This window comes from Saccopteryx bilineata, chromosome 3 (assembly GCF_036850765.1).
Source record: "Saccopteryx bilineata isolate mSacBil1 chromosome 3, mSacBil1_pri_phased_curated, whole genome shotgun sequence".
Classification (NCBI taxonomy): Eukaryota; Metazoa; Chordata; class Mammalia; order Chiroptera; family Emballonuridae; genus Saccopteryx; species Saccopteryx bilineata.
In genome coordinates this window covers 15,920,797-15,934,379 of record NC_089492.1, presented here as the reverse complement: position 1 = coordinate 15,934,379, position 13,583 = coordinate 15,920,797, and the positions used below count along the sequence as shown (strand labels likewise).

The following is a 13,583-nucleotide window of genomic DNA, read 5'->3' as shown; positions in this document are numbered from 1 at the left end:
TCCTGGGACAGCCTTTTTGCAAACCAAATGGAGTTCAATTAATGTATCAAAAGCAAAGGATCAAGCCCCGAACACTGAGAGCCAACACTGAAAGATTAGCAAAAAATCTTTCAATGCTCTGATGGTCAAGTTCAACCTCATCAAGTACTCTTAGGAGAGGGGAAACAGCGATTTTCCTAGAATGATCCTTAGAGGCACTGAATGGGCAAAAATGAACTGATTTTATTGTGTACTGATGAAACCCAGGGCTGTTGCTGGTGAACCTGATCTGCACTCTTTTCCCCAAGGCTAACTGAAGATAGTTAAATTCCTTCTTTAAAACTAGTTTACCATTGCCAGGGAAACCTTACTAATTCATCTCTCATGATTAAAAATGTATGATAATTAGGATGAATTCCAAAGTTCATCATTGGAAGAAACATTTCTTAAAAATAACAAGGTTCTGAAAAAGCTTTTTATTTTGAGCTCATTAAAATGAAACTGTTGTGCTCTCTGTTGTATACAAAAATGCAAATTATGCAAGGTTCCTTATTGGGAAGAATAATATTGGCTTGGCCATTCATGTTCATCTCTTCTCCCTTAAAAGTTTCCAGTAAAAACATCAGTAAAATTGGTACAAACCCACAAGGGAATAAGAGAGGCAAGAGTTCAATATGAGTTTGAAAGACAAACAGTAATGGAGTCAGGTGGAGTCAGGCAATGGAAAGAGAAGAAGTTACAACCTAGAGGCTTACAGAGAAGTGAGCCCTGTAGCTATGCACAACCTGCAGGGGCAGGGAGACCACAGAGAGAGGGCTGGGGGTCCTGCAAAGCTGAAAACAAAGGTCTCTGCAAGCTGAGTGGTGGCATTAAGAAGCTGGCAGACGAATGTATTCCCTCCCTCTCGCCACTTCCCACACTCAAGGAGGGAGACTGGGTGGTTTTCCCCTAAGTCACTCAGTGGATCAGAGAAAACTTCCAAACACCGACATCTGCAGATCGGAAGAGGTGCTTTAGTAAGGTTCACTTGCTAGGCCTTAACTGTACAGGAATTCTCACCAACTGATCAGCCTCCCTCCCCATTCACAGGCTTCTTCGTCTCTCAGTGTAAAAAAAACTGAACAGTTAGCAAAGGATCAGCAAGAAGATGAAGATCCAAACAAACAGAAAACAACTCACTGGAGATACAAAGCAAAAACACAGAAAAATGAACAAAACGAATTAATGGCCTCCAGCAATGAAGAGAAAATACAGCGTCTGTAAAACAGAACACAATTCTATGAAAAAGAAACAGCACAAAAAGGGCTAAGTTTGATTGATGAAATTTAAACAGAATATATTCATAGAAAAAGTTTTAAAAAAGGTTTAAAAATGTGATGAAAGTAATAGAGAAAGAAACAGACTTAGAAAATCAGTCTAGAAAGTCTGCCGCCATCCTTCCAACAGAGGATGCAGAGAGAAAAAGGGAAGAAAGAAAACAGAGGAGGACATTATCAAGTAAACAGAATTGTCCAGACCTCAGACAGGAGTCTGTGCATTGGTTTACCAGTGGGCTGCAAAATGAATGATAAACACCCATTGCTTTAAAAAATATATATATATATATTATTTTAATATATATATTTTATAACATATAACATATAAATAATATATATAATAACATATATATTATATATACCTTTTTTAGATGTATTTGATTTTTGAACTACCCACCTTCATTGTTTTGATGACATTTAAGCTTTGATATAACATAGCTTTAAAAAGTAGTATGTTACCTATTTTTTTTAGGTCCTTTATGAATGCTACAAGCCATACCTTCTTACTTTGTCTTTGTACACTTCAAAATAATACAACTGTTTGACTTTTTTTTCTGTTTTAATTTTCTGACTAATTCAGCCTGAACTTCCCCCTCCCAACCATCTTTCAACAAATGGTTGAAATGTTACTATATATTTCACTCTCTATATTTCTCAAATGCAGATGTGACACAGGTGAATCAAACATCAAAGTCATCACTCTTTCTATGTAGACCCTTCTTATAGTAACAAAGTATTTCACTAGAGGTTGTCTAAGAAAGAAGCAAGGATAGGTAGGTACATTGGTTGGTAAGTAGGTAGGTAGATAAAGGTGATAGTTGATGGATAGATAGATAGATAGATAAATAAATAAATACAGACAGACAGACACAGATAAATAAACATAACCAAAACAGTGCTCCTGGTGGTTGGTTAAAGGCAAGTTCACACTTTCACATAAAAGTACTAGATTATCTTGTCCAAAAGATAATACTCATGTTTTTTGTTTGTTTGTTTGTTTTTTCATGTATTGCTGGACCTGGTTTGCTAATATTTTGGTGAGGATTTTAGCATCTAAATTCATCAGGGATATTGGCCTATAATTTTCTTTCTTTGTGTTGTCTTTGCTTGGTTTTGGAATCAGAATTATTCTTGCCTCATAAAAGGAGCTTGGAAGTTTTCCTTCCTTTTGAATTTTTTGAAATAGCTTAAGAAGGATAGAAGTTAGTTCTTCTTTGAATATTTGGTAGAATTTACCTGTGAAGCCATCTGGTCCAGGGCTTTAGTTAGTTGGGAGGTTTTTGATAACTGTTTCGATCTCATTTGTTGTAATTGGTCTCTTTAGGTTTTCTGATTCTTCCGGACTGATTTTTGAAAGATATATTTCAAGGAATTTGTCCATTTCACCTAGGTTGTCTAATTTTTTGGCATATGGTTCTTCATAGTATTTTCTTACAATATTTTGTATTTCTGTTGTGTCAGTTGTTATTTCTCCACTCTCATTTCTAATTTTATTTATTTGACTTCTCTCTCTTTTTTTCTTGGTGAGTCTGGTTAAAGGTTCATCGATCTTGTTTATCCTTTCAAGGAACCAGCTCTTGGTTGTATTGATCCTTTGTACTGTTTCTTTAGCCTCTATGTTATTTATTTCTGCTCTGATCTTTATTATTTCCTTCCTTCTACTACCTCTGGGCTTTATTCACTGTTCTTTTTCTAGTTCTTTTAGATGCAGGGTTAAGTTGTTTATTTGATCTTTTTCTAGCTTCTAACGGTATGCCTGTAGTGTTATGAACTTCCCTCTCAGTACTGCTTTTGCTATTTCCCATTAATTTTGTGTTGCTGTATGCTCATTATCATTTGTTTTTAGGAATCTTTAAATTTCTTCTTTGATCTCATTGTTTACCCATTCATTATTTAATAACATGCTATTTAGTTTCCATGTGTTTGAGTATTTTTCAGTTTTTCTGTTGTGGTTGATTTCTAGTTTCAGACCACTGTGATCAGAGAATGTGTTTGATATGATTTCAATCTTCTTAAATTTGTTGAGGCCACTTTTGTGCCCTAACATGTGGTCTATCCTTCGAGTGTACGTACCATGAGCCCTTGAAAAAAATATATATTTTGCTGCTTTAGGGTGAAGGGTTCTGAAGATATCTATTAAATCCAGTTGATCTAGTGTGTCCTTTAAGTCTGCTGTTTCTTTGTTAATTTTCTTTCTTGGGAATCTATCTAGTGATGCTAGTGGGATATTGAAATTCCCTACTATTATAGTATTGCTGTTGATCTTGCCCTTTATATCCATTAAAGTCTGCTTTATATATTTAGATGCTCCTATATTAGGTGCTAGATATTTATAATGGTCATGTCCTCCTGTTGGATTGTTCCTTTTATCATTATGTAGTGACCTTCTTTATCTCTTATTATAGCCTTTGTTTTAAAGTCCATTTTGTCTGATATAAGTATTGCTACCCCAAATTTTTTTTCATTTCCATTTGCATGAAATATTTTTTCCATCCTTTTACCTTCAGTCTATGTGTATCTTTTGTTTTGAGGTGTGTCTCTTGTAGATAGCATATGTATGGGTCCTGTTTTCTTATCCATGTAGCTACCCTATTCTTTTAATTGGATCATTTAATCCATTTACATTTAAGATTATTATTATATGTAGTTGTTTATTGCCATTTTATTCTTTAAAGCTATATTCCTCTTTTACTATATTCTTTTCCCTTTTTGTTCTGTTTACAACAGGCCCCTTAACATTTCTTGCAGCATTGGTTTGGCTGTAATAAATTCCTTGAGGTTTTTTTGTCTGGGAAGCTTTTTATTTCTCCTTCAATTTTAAAAGATAGCCTTGCTGGATAAAGAAGTCTTGGTTGTTGGCTCTTCTTCTGCATTACTTTAAACATTTCTTGCCATTCCCTTCTGGCTTCAAGTGTTTCTGTTGAGAAGTCGGATGTCATCCTTATGGGGGCTCCTTTGTAGGTGATAGCCTTTTTTTCTCTAGCATCTTTTAATATTTTCTCTTTATCTCTTAGCTTTGATATTTTAATTATGATGCGTCTTGCTGAAGATTTCTTTGGGTTTCTCTTTAATGGAGTTCTCTGTGCTTCTTGAACTTGTGTGACATTTTCCTGCATCAATTTAGGGAAGTTTTCAGCTATGATTTCATTGAACAAGGTCTCTATCCCTTGTTCTTTCTCTTCTTCTTCAGAAACCCCTATGATGCAGATGTTGTTTCTCTTTAGGTTGTCACAGAGTTCTCTTAGAGTTTCCTCAGATTTTTTCAGCCTCTTTCCTTTTTTCTGCTCTGCTTCTGTGTTTTCATTTATCTTGTCTTCTAAATTGCTGATTCAATCCTCTGCTTCATCCAGCCTGATTTTAATTGCTTCTAGTGTAGTCTTCATTTCTGATATTGTATTTGTCATTTCTGACTGGTTCTTCTTTATTATTTCAATGTCCTTTTTGTGCTTGTTATCTCTTTATTTATGGGCTGATTGTGTCCATCCATTGTTGTTCTAAGATCTTTCAGCATTCTAATAATCATTATTTTAAACTCTGCATCTGGTAGTTTGCTTATTTCCATGTCACTCAGTTCATTTTCTGGGGGTTTCTCTTGTTGGTTCATTTGGATTGCACTTCTCTGTCTTCACATTTTGTCTGTGTATACCCTCCTCATTTGGGTGTGTTGTTTGTAGAGCTGGCTAAGTCTAGGGTTGGTGTTGTCTGCCTCCAATTTTCAGTTGTGTTTCTCATGTTTTTTGTTGTTGCTTGTTTGTTTTTAGTTTTAAATGTCGTGGAAAAGGTTAACTTATTTGTTTTTTAAAAAAAACTACAGTTGATAAAATAAAACCATTGACTTTAGTTCATAATATACATAGTCAATTACAAACAATTCCATGGCCACATGGTGAGGCTTCTGGTTCCAGCAAAATGATGTTCTACACAAATTCAGAAACCCTTCTGCTACAAACCCCTAGATATGCTAGTTAAGATATAATAAGAAAAGTTTGCTCACTTGTGCTTTAGTATAACACTGAGCTTGTAGGAAAGTAAACTCTCAGGTTTCTGGAAAGGATGTGAGGGCAATGAAAACCAGGGTGATGAGCATGTAAGCTTATCATAAGGCATCCTGGGAAGGTGAGGTGGGGTTTGGGTCATGGCAGGTAGCAGACTGGGGAATGGTAAGTGGACTGAGGGCTTGAAATTTGATACACAGTGATAGTTAAGGCTTTGCAATCCTTCGAGTTGAGAAACTGGAAGTTGGGTTCCTGCAGAGAGCCAGAAATGTCAAAGGCTAAGAACCTTTGTGAAAAAATGTCTTACAAAATAATTCCTGCTTGGGGAGATGACCTGGATACTTCTCTCAGCTGGTGAAAAAAACCTTTTCCCTTCTCCTTGCAGCCAGATAGGAGGATATTTTTAATTGAAAACTGCATTTATGCCACGGTTAGGTAGCTAGGAATTAGTGGACATCTACTCTAAGTCTCCTAATCTCCACAACAATTATGCATGGTCAATATTTTTAAGCCCATTTTATAGATAAGGAATCAGAGAGATCAGATAATTTATCTAAAATTAAAGGTAAGACATGACAGAATTGGGATTCAAGCTATATTTTCTAAATTCAGTGGTAGAGTTTTACTCCGTGATATTAGCATGTAGTTAATTTGGACCTCTGTTTTAGATATTTAAACTGTGTTTACCTACTCCAGCACCTTTGTGCCTCGATTTTACATTCTTCCTTTGTTTTTAAGACATAAATGTTAATCATGATCTGCTGGTGGTCATCAAAATACTGTCTGTAAATGTGTAACTACATAATATATTTGGGATCGTGTGAAACTCCAGACACGGTGACATGAGAGGATCCAGGGAGCCAAAATTGGAAAATGATTTAATTTGGTAAGGAAGAACTAAGTCCACTGTTTGGATCCCCATCAGGAATAAGACTGCATGAACTGCAGGGGACAGAGGAGAACCCCATGGGGGAGCCCTGGCTCATTTATGTGCAGCCCAAAGGAGATTAAGACACAGAAATGCAGAAATTAACATAATGGCCACCTTCAAGAGGCTCTCCTGATCTGGGAAGCAATGGCTCCCACCTTCCTTCTCTAAAATATAGTTAGGATCTAATAGCATCTCTTATACTGATAACCTTGGTGACAATTTAATTTTTTACTTAGCTGGCCTATACAAAGAGAGAATACATTGCTTAAGCTGTCTTGAAAGTCCACATTGCTTTTGATTTTTGGTGCTCTGGAATTCTGCTTACCTTTATACCTGTCTTCCAACACAGCCTGCCTATACTGAAGTCATGCAGATCCTCCTCTATGAGCATTTACATCTGCTTGGCAGTTACATTGCTTGTTACAGGTGTTTTGGTTAATATGCATCCACCTCTTAGAGATACATCCAGGCTAATTTGGTTAATATGAGTCCACCTCTTAGAGATAAATCCAGGGTCACTGTGCCACTAATCAGGTTTCTGATCTTCTGTGGCTGAAGTGTGAGTGCTGGATTACATGACATCACTGAACATACTTTGTGGGGATAGGTTCACATATCCTATTGGATTGTTCAACTCACACCTCACAGAATTATAGTGTGCTGAATGGAGCTTTGCCATTTGGAACCACAACAGTACCTTCCGTGAATTTTTTGCTCATGCACCATAATAACTAGTGAGGTGCACTGTCTTCCAAGGAAGGCTGTGTTCACAGATCCATAACTTAACCATGAAGCTGTACAGTGGCATCCCCTACCAGCATGCATAGTCATGATAAAAGCTCTATACGCGGCCCATATGGGTCCATTCACTTTCAATCCAGTGACAGGTTTGGGTAATGTTCTGGTTTCATTATGTCTGCTCAGCTTGGCAGGATAGGACTGTGCCTTTATTTATTCTCTTACTTCTAAGGCTATTTAGTGGAAGATTTTTTTTTAAAGAGAAGTTTTTGAAAAGGTAAAAATACCCCAAAATGGACAGATCAATATGCCATTTATCACTTATTAGCATATCATATATTTTGAATGCCTGTTTTGTATCAAGAAACATTCTAGAGAGCTGGGATATTGAAACGAACACGAGATGACCTGGAACTCAAGGATCTTACGTCTTTAAGAATGGGGTAGTCACAGAAGTAAAAAAGAATCGCATGTCAGGAGGGCGTTACCATGACAGATGTCCCCTCAAGGTGGAGTGGGACCGGTGCTGCACCTGTGCTGAGGCTTCAAGGGTGACGAGGAGGCTGTCGGTGGAGGGGGCAAGTGAAGAATGTGCATGGATTGGCTAAGAGCTGCTGGAGCAGGAAGGATAAGGCAGGGAGGAGCTGGACACACTGGGAACAGCCAAAACCTCATGGGGATTTTACACAATGCTGAGGAGTGTTGATGTTAGTGAAGGTGCTATTTCATCACATTTTTTAAAATTTAGTTATTGATTTTAGAGAGAGAGGGAGAGAGAGAAGCATCGATCTGTTCCTGCATGTGCCCTGACAAAGGATCGAACCCACATTCTTGGCATATTGGGATGGTGCTCTAACCAACCGAGCTAACCAGCCAGGGCTACAGGGTGCTATTTTGACCAAATGGGTAGTTTGGAGGGTTTCACTCTTGCGTGTCTCACTGGGCATAGGGTAGCTGGTAGGGGGCAGGGAAGGAGTAAACTAGAAACAAAACATGAAATATGTCCAAATGGCCTGGAAGACGGAGAATGTGGCCTGGAACTAGGGCAATAGCTGTGAGGACAAAGAGCTGAATACAAAAAGCAAGATTTTTAAGAGGTAGAATTTAAAAAGTAAAATGTGGAGATCATTGACAGCCACTAGTGGTGACGTATTCTTGTGGATTCAGTGCCTGCTGGGTGACCTTTTTCCAGAATGAAGCAGAATCTGGCCTGCTGTTCTACGGCTGTTTCCACTTGAGAAATTGAACGTTACAGATTTTAATGCAAACAGTAAGTAGCTATGAGTGACCAACCAAGGCGCTGAGCCCTGAGATGGCATGGCATTTGTCATCGGTTCCCAGATTTCAGCAGCCAGGAGACCATTAAATCCTGGCCATGGTGCTTGCAGTCCAGGTGTGCTGTTCTGCCAGGTGCTCATGTGGGAGGTGATGGGTATCATGATTAAGAAACTGGGCTTGGTGTCAGCCCGGCCTGGGTTTGAATATCAGGTCTACGATCTGCTTCAACTCTCATTTCTAAACTGCATTTCATCATCTATAAAATAGGTATTAGAGGACCGATCCCATGGGGTTGTTACCTGGATAAATGAGATGCTTGCTTATAGTCACACATAAATGGTGGAACTAAGATTCCATCATGGACGACACTGACTCCAGAGGACACACTCTCCCTTTTCTCTTTTTATTCTTTTATATTTAATATGTGCATTATTTACATGATTATTATTTTCTTAGACATGCTGCAAGTTTTGTTTCTGTTCCTCCTTTGACTGAAGAGTTATTTCACAGTGAGCTTTTACGAAACCACAAAGAAAAGCTTTCTGTGCTTTGGTTTTGTTACGGACTTTCTAGTTCTACTCCACGATCATCAAAGGACAACATTTGTATCCTTTCTACCTTATGAAACCTTGTCTATATTTTGTGATCTAAACTGTGGTTCTTTGATGAGCGTTCTGTGTGAATTTGGAAAGAACGTGTATTCTTCATTATCAAGGTAAGACTCTGTGATGCACCCAGATCTCCCTTATTAATTATGTTGTTTGGGTCTTTTACGTCTTTATTGACCTTTGTCCACTTGCCCTGTTCTGGGACTGAGAGTTGTTAAATTACTTGATATTAGTTGTTTCTGTTTCTCTTTGCATCACCTGCAGGTTCTGCCCCAAATGTCACTGCTGTGCTATTCGGTGTGTGCTCACAGTTATAGAACAAAATCTGGCCTTCAGAATAATCGGTCCCTTTCTGTCTTGTTTGGTGTTTTTCAAGCTGCGTTTTACCCTGTGACACACCAAGATGAAAACTCATGCTGTCTGTTGTTGCTGCTCATTTGCATTCACCTTGGATGCTTCACCCAGCCCTGTATATTTCCCCGTTTTAAATCACCTGTGTTTGGTGTGTCTCCTATTCAACACAGAGCCCACATTACACTCTGCCCAGCGTGTAACTGCAGTTCTGTTGAGTTGTTGTTTTCTCCTTTTCCTCCACTAGGACCAAGACCCACCTACGTCCCTCATATTATTATTTTTTTCAGCTTCATTAGTAAAATTGACAAAACCATATGACACTAAGAATGTACATCGTGGTGGCTTGATATACACATACGTTGGAAAAGGTTAATTGAATCAGCAGAAGTTTTGGATCTGTCTGGACCAAAGTCCCCTCCTGGATCCTCTGGTTTAGTGGGATTGTCATCTCAGTCCTGCCCTGATGGCTTTTGCACGCTAGCAGGACAGAACCTCCCTCACTACCCGGTGTGTGTGTGTGTGTGTGTGTGTGTGTGTGTGTGTGTGCGCGCGCACATACACTCTCCACTGGTAGACTGAATACATAGCGATATGTGTTTACAAACGTATTTCCTCAACTGGCTTGACAGAACAACATTTCCAATATTTGAACTAAGACACGATGGGTCCCAAAATGTTCTTTAGAATATAAATAAATGCCTTGGGAGAAATGTTATAACATATAAATCCACGGCTAGAAGGAATCCTAGAAATCATTTCATTAAATCCTCTCATTGATGCATTAATCAATTCCACAATATCCCAAGTTTTCTAATCTCTGCATTTTGGCTTAGTGGTAAACTGATTCTGTCACCTACTCCAGAGGCTTGAGTTTAAAGCCCAGCCATGCCATGTATTGGCTACATGATGTTTGAAACTTATACAGGCACTCAGCCTCAGTTTTTTTTAATCTATAGAATGGGGCCAATGATAGAAACCCAGAGGGCTGTTAAGAGCACTAAGCAGGGTTACAAATTCAAAGACTAGGCAGAAATGTACATGATCAGGCGAGTGATCTAAGTTTAAGGTAACAGGAATGATAGAGTAAGTTCATTTCCTTGTCAAATGAGAAGCCTTTACTGGACCCTGTAGGTTGGAGCCCTACCTGCAGCAAAGTGGGCCTAATATCACCAGATCTTCCAATTTTTCTAGAAAAGCAGAAACCTGGCTTCTTCCTCTTCTTTTTTTTTTTTTTCTTCAGAGAGTCAGAGAGAGGGGCAGATAGGGACAGACAGACAGGAAGGGAGAGATATGAGAAGCATCAATTCCTTGTTGTGGCACCTTAGTTGTTCATTGATTGCTTTCTCATATGTGCCTTGACTGGACTACAGCAGAGCGAATGACCTTTTGCTCAAGCTTACAACCTTGGGCTCAAGCCAGTGACCTTTGAGCTCAAGCCAGTGACCATGGAGTCATGTCTATGATCCCACCCTCAAGCCAGAGACTCCACACTCAAGCTGGTGAGACTTGGCTCAAGCTAGTGACCTTGGGGTTTCAAACCTGGGTCCTCTACATCCTAGTCTGATGCTTTATCCACTGCGCCACCACTTTGTCAGGTGAAAACTGGCTTCTTAATGTAAATTTCCCCATCCATTCAATGTGGCCACTAATTCAAATTTCTTCAGAACACTAGACAGACCATTAATAAAAAACAATATACCTATCAGCTGCCACTTTGCAGTCTCTGATCTGAAGAAATTAGTATAATGGCCAGCACAAGATAGGCACTTGATAAATTATAAATTCATCAGATCTGAAACCTTAGACATCGGACCTTTAGGAGAAAAGACACATTTGATCAGGTGGCTAAGAGGCCAGGGCAAAGAAAATTCAGAGAACCAGGACACCAACTGTGCACCCAGGAGAGCAGCAGAAATTGAGGTGACACAAACCAGAGGACAGATGGGAGCAGATTATCTAAGAATTCTGCCTCCTCCCCAGGGTGCATCTCTGACTCATCTTTTGCTGGTACCTGTTGGCTCTCTCATGCAATTGCTGATCTGGGATCCTGTGTGGATGTGCCTGACAGAGGAGGGGTAGGGGCTGCAGGGTAGGTCCTTCAGCTGGCTGGCTGGAGTGAGAAAGGCTAGCTGCTTCCTTAGAGTGAGCTTATTAGGAAAAGAACAAAAAAAGCATTGAGCAGTGAGCGGGGGTAGGGGGGTGAGGGTCAACTTTCACCCCGCCCCTATTCCCTCTGGCTTTCCCCCATTAGCTCTGCACCTAGCCAAATACTTCTGACTCGGGTGGGTGGGTCGCAGCTGTCCCACACATGTTAGAAGCAAGGGCCAGCAGCTGCTCCTATTTTTAGCACTTGACTGTGGATTCCAAGGTCACCCAGATTCCCCATTTGCTGGCTCACTGCCCGCCTCCCTTCTCTACAGAGCTCTTGTGTTCCTCCAAGATGTATGTGTTCTGTTCAGATGAGTTAAAGTGAAACTTTTGAAGGAAGAGGAATCCCAAATATTTGCTCATCTTGGCTGGACTCCTTCTAAGTGCCGTGGACTGGGTGATATATCTGTCCTGTGGCCTGGGAAGTTACAGACAGGCTTTGAAAAAGGCACCCCAGGCTTGGACCGAAGCCACTTTTTTCTCTCTAGAGCACAAAAGGAGATTTAGAGTAAAAAATAGCTTTAAGTATTCTCCATCTGACTCTCCAAATACAAAGTTGAGGGCACTGAGACCCAGAGAGGTGCAATTGCTTTTTGCTACCTACCATGAATAATAAATAGAATTATTATAGCTTATATTCATGGAAGGTTTTCCTGTGCTGAGCATTTCACATAGATTTCCTCCTTTAATGTTCACAATCCAATAAGGTATCTATCTATCTATCTATCTATCTATTATTAATGAGAGGGAGGGAAGCAGAGAGACAGATTCCTGCATGTACCTCGACTGGGATCCACCTGGCAAGCTCCCTACCAGGCGATGTTCTGCCCATCTAGGGTCATTGCTCTGTTGCTTGGCAACTGATCTATTTTAGCACTGGAGGCAAGCCATTGAGCCATCCTCAGTGCTCAGGGCCAACTTGCTCCAACCAATTGAGCCATGGCTGCAGGAAGAAAACAGAGAGAGAGAGAGAGAGAGAGAGAGAGAGAGAGAGAGAAGGGGAAGGAGAGGGGTTGAGAAGCAGATGGTCACTTCTCTGGTGTACCCTGGCCTGGAATTGTACCTGGGACTTCCATATGCCAGCAGGCCAACAACATTCTACCACTGAGCCAAATGACCAGGATCTATATATCTCAATGATTCCTATTTAATAGGTGACAAAATGGAGGATTCATGGTTTGAGAAACTTGCCCGAAGTCACATAGACTGACCATGGCAGACCCAGAGATGACACTTAGGACTCTAACTCCAATTCTTCACCTGTTTCCAGAATCAGAACTCAGGGCATAGATTCTTCTCAAGGATAAAAGAAAGAGGAAGAAGGGTAGACAGTGTGAGGGAGGAAGGCCTGGCTTCACTACACACATTGTCTCGGCCCGGCCCTTTCAGGGAGTTCTTTGGAAACCACCAGCACGGCCCTGGCAAGAGCCCCCTTGAAACCTCAGAGGCCAAAAGGCTGCTGAGATCCAGAGAGCTTGGTCCTCCTTACCTGTTCTCAGGGTCAGCCAGGGCCATGCTCCGAGTGACGTAGCACATCTTCAGGGGGATGCTCTTCCGATCTCTGTGGAATGAGGACAACTGCGATGACGATGACAGGGGGTCTGAGGAGCTGCCTCCTAACCGAGGGGACTCCGGCGGAGGTGTTTCCCACCCAATCTCGGACACTGGGGAGCCTTTCTTCACATAGGGTGTGGCTTCTCGCATGTACTTCACTGCAAGGGGGAAAGAAGACAACAGGAAGCTCTTTTAAGTACATCAGGGCTGAATTTCTGGAAGATCTGATTGTATTTTTAAGACTTGCTTTAGATGAGCTCTTACTACTGAACCTCTGAATTCTGAACAAGATTCAGAACCTCTGTTCCTCTCATAATAGTTACGCTGTTATTTAAATTACATACCAATGAGGTTTGTAGAACTTTTTGTTATGATGCCCTGATACTGAGAATTACTTTCAGTTTTTTTTGTTTTGTTTGTTTTGTATTTTTCTGGAGTGAGAAGTGGGGAGGCAGAGAGATAGACTCCTGCATGCGCCCAACCAGGATCCACCCGGCATACCTACTAGGGGGTGATGCTCTGCCCATCTGGGGCATTGAACTGTTGCAACTGGAGCTATTTTAGCACCTGAGGCAGAGGCCATGGGGCCATCGTCAACACCCAGGCCAACTTTGCTCCAATGAAGCCTTGGTTGTGGGAGGGGAAGAGAGAGATAGAGAGAAAGGAGAGAGGGAAGTGTGGA

The 13,583-nt window shown here is 40.4% G+C and overlaps 1 protein-coding gene across 2 annotated transcripts in view; it reads right to left on the bottom strand.

Annotated features, from left to right (window-relative positions):
- The window catches only part of SNTB1 (syntrophin beta 1), a 232,902-nt gene that overhangs the window by 112,073 nt on the left and 107,246 nt on the right, over nt 1-13,583 (bottom strand). For both annotated transcript variants that reach the window (XM_066265744.1, XM_066265743.1), the window contains exon 3: nt 12,837-13,059. In XM_066265744.1, coding sequence (XP_066121841.1) covers nt 12,837-13,059 — 223 coding nt within the window. The remainder of the gene's footprint in view (nt 1-12,836; nt 13,060-13,583) is intronic.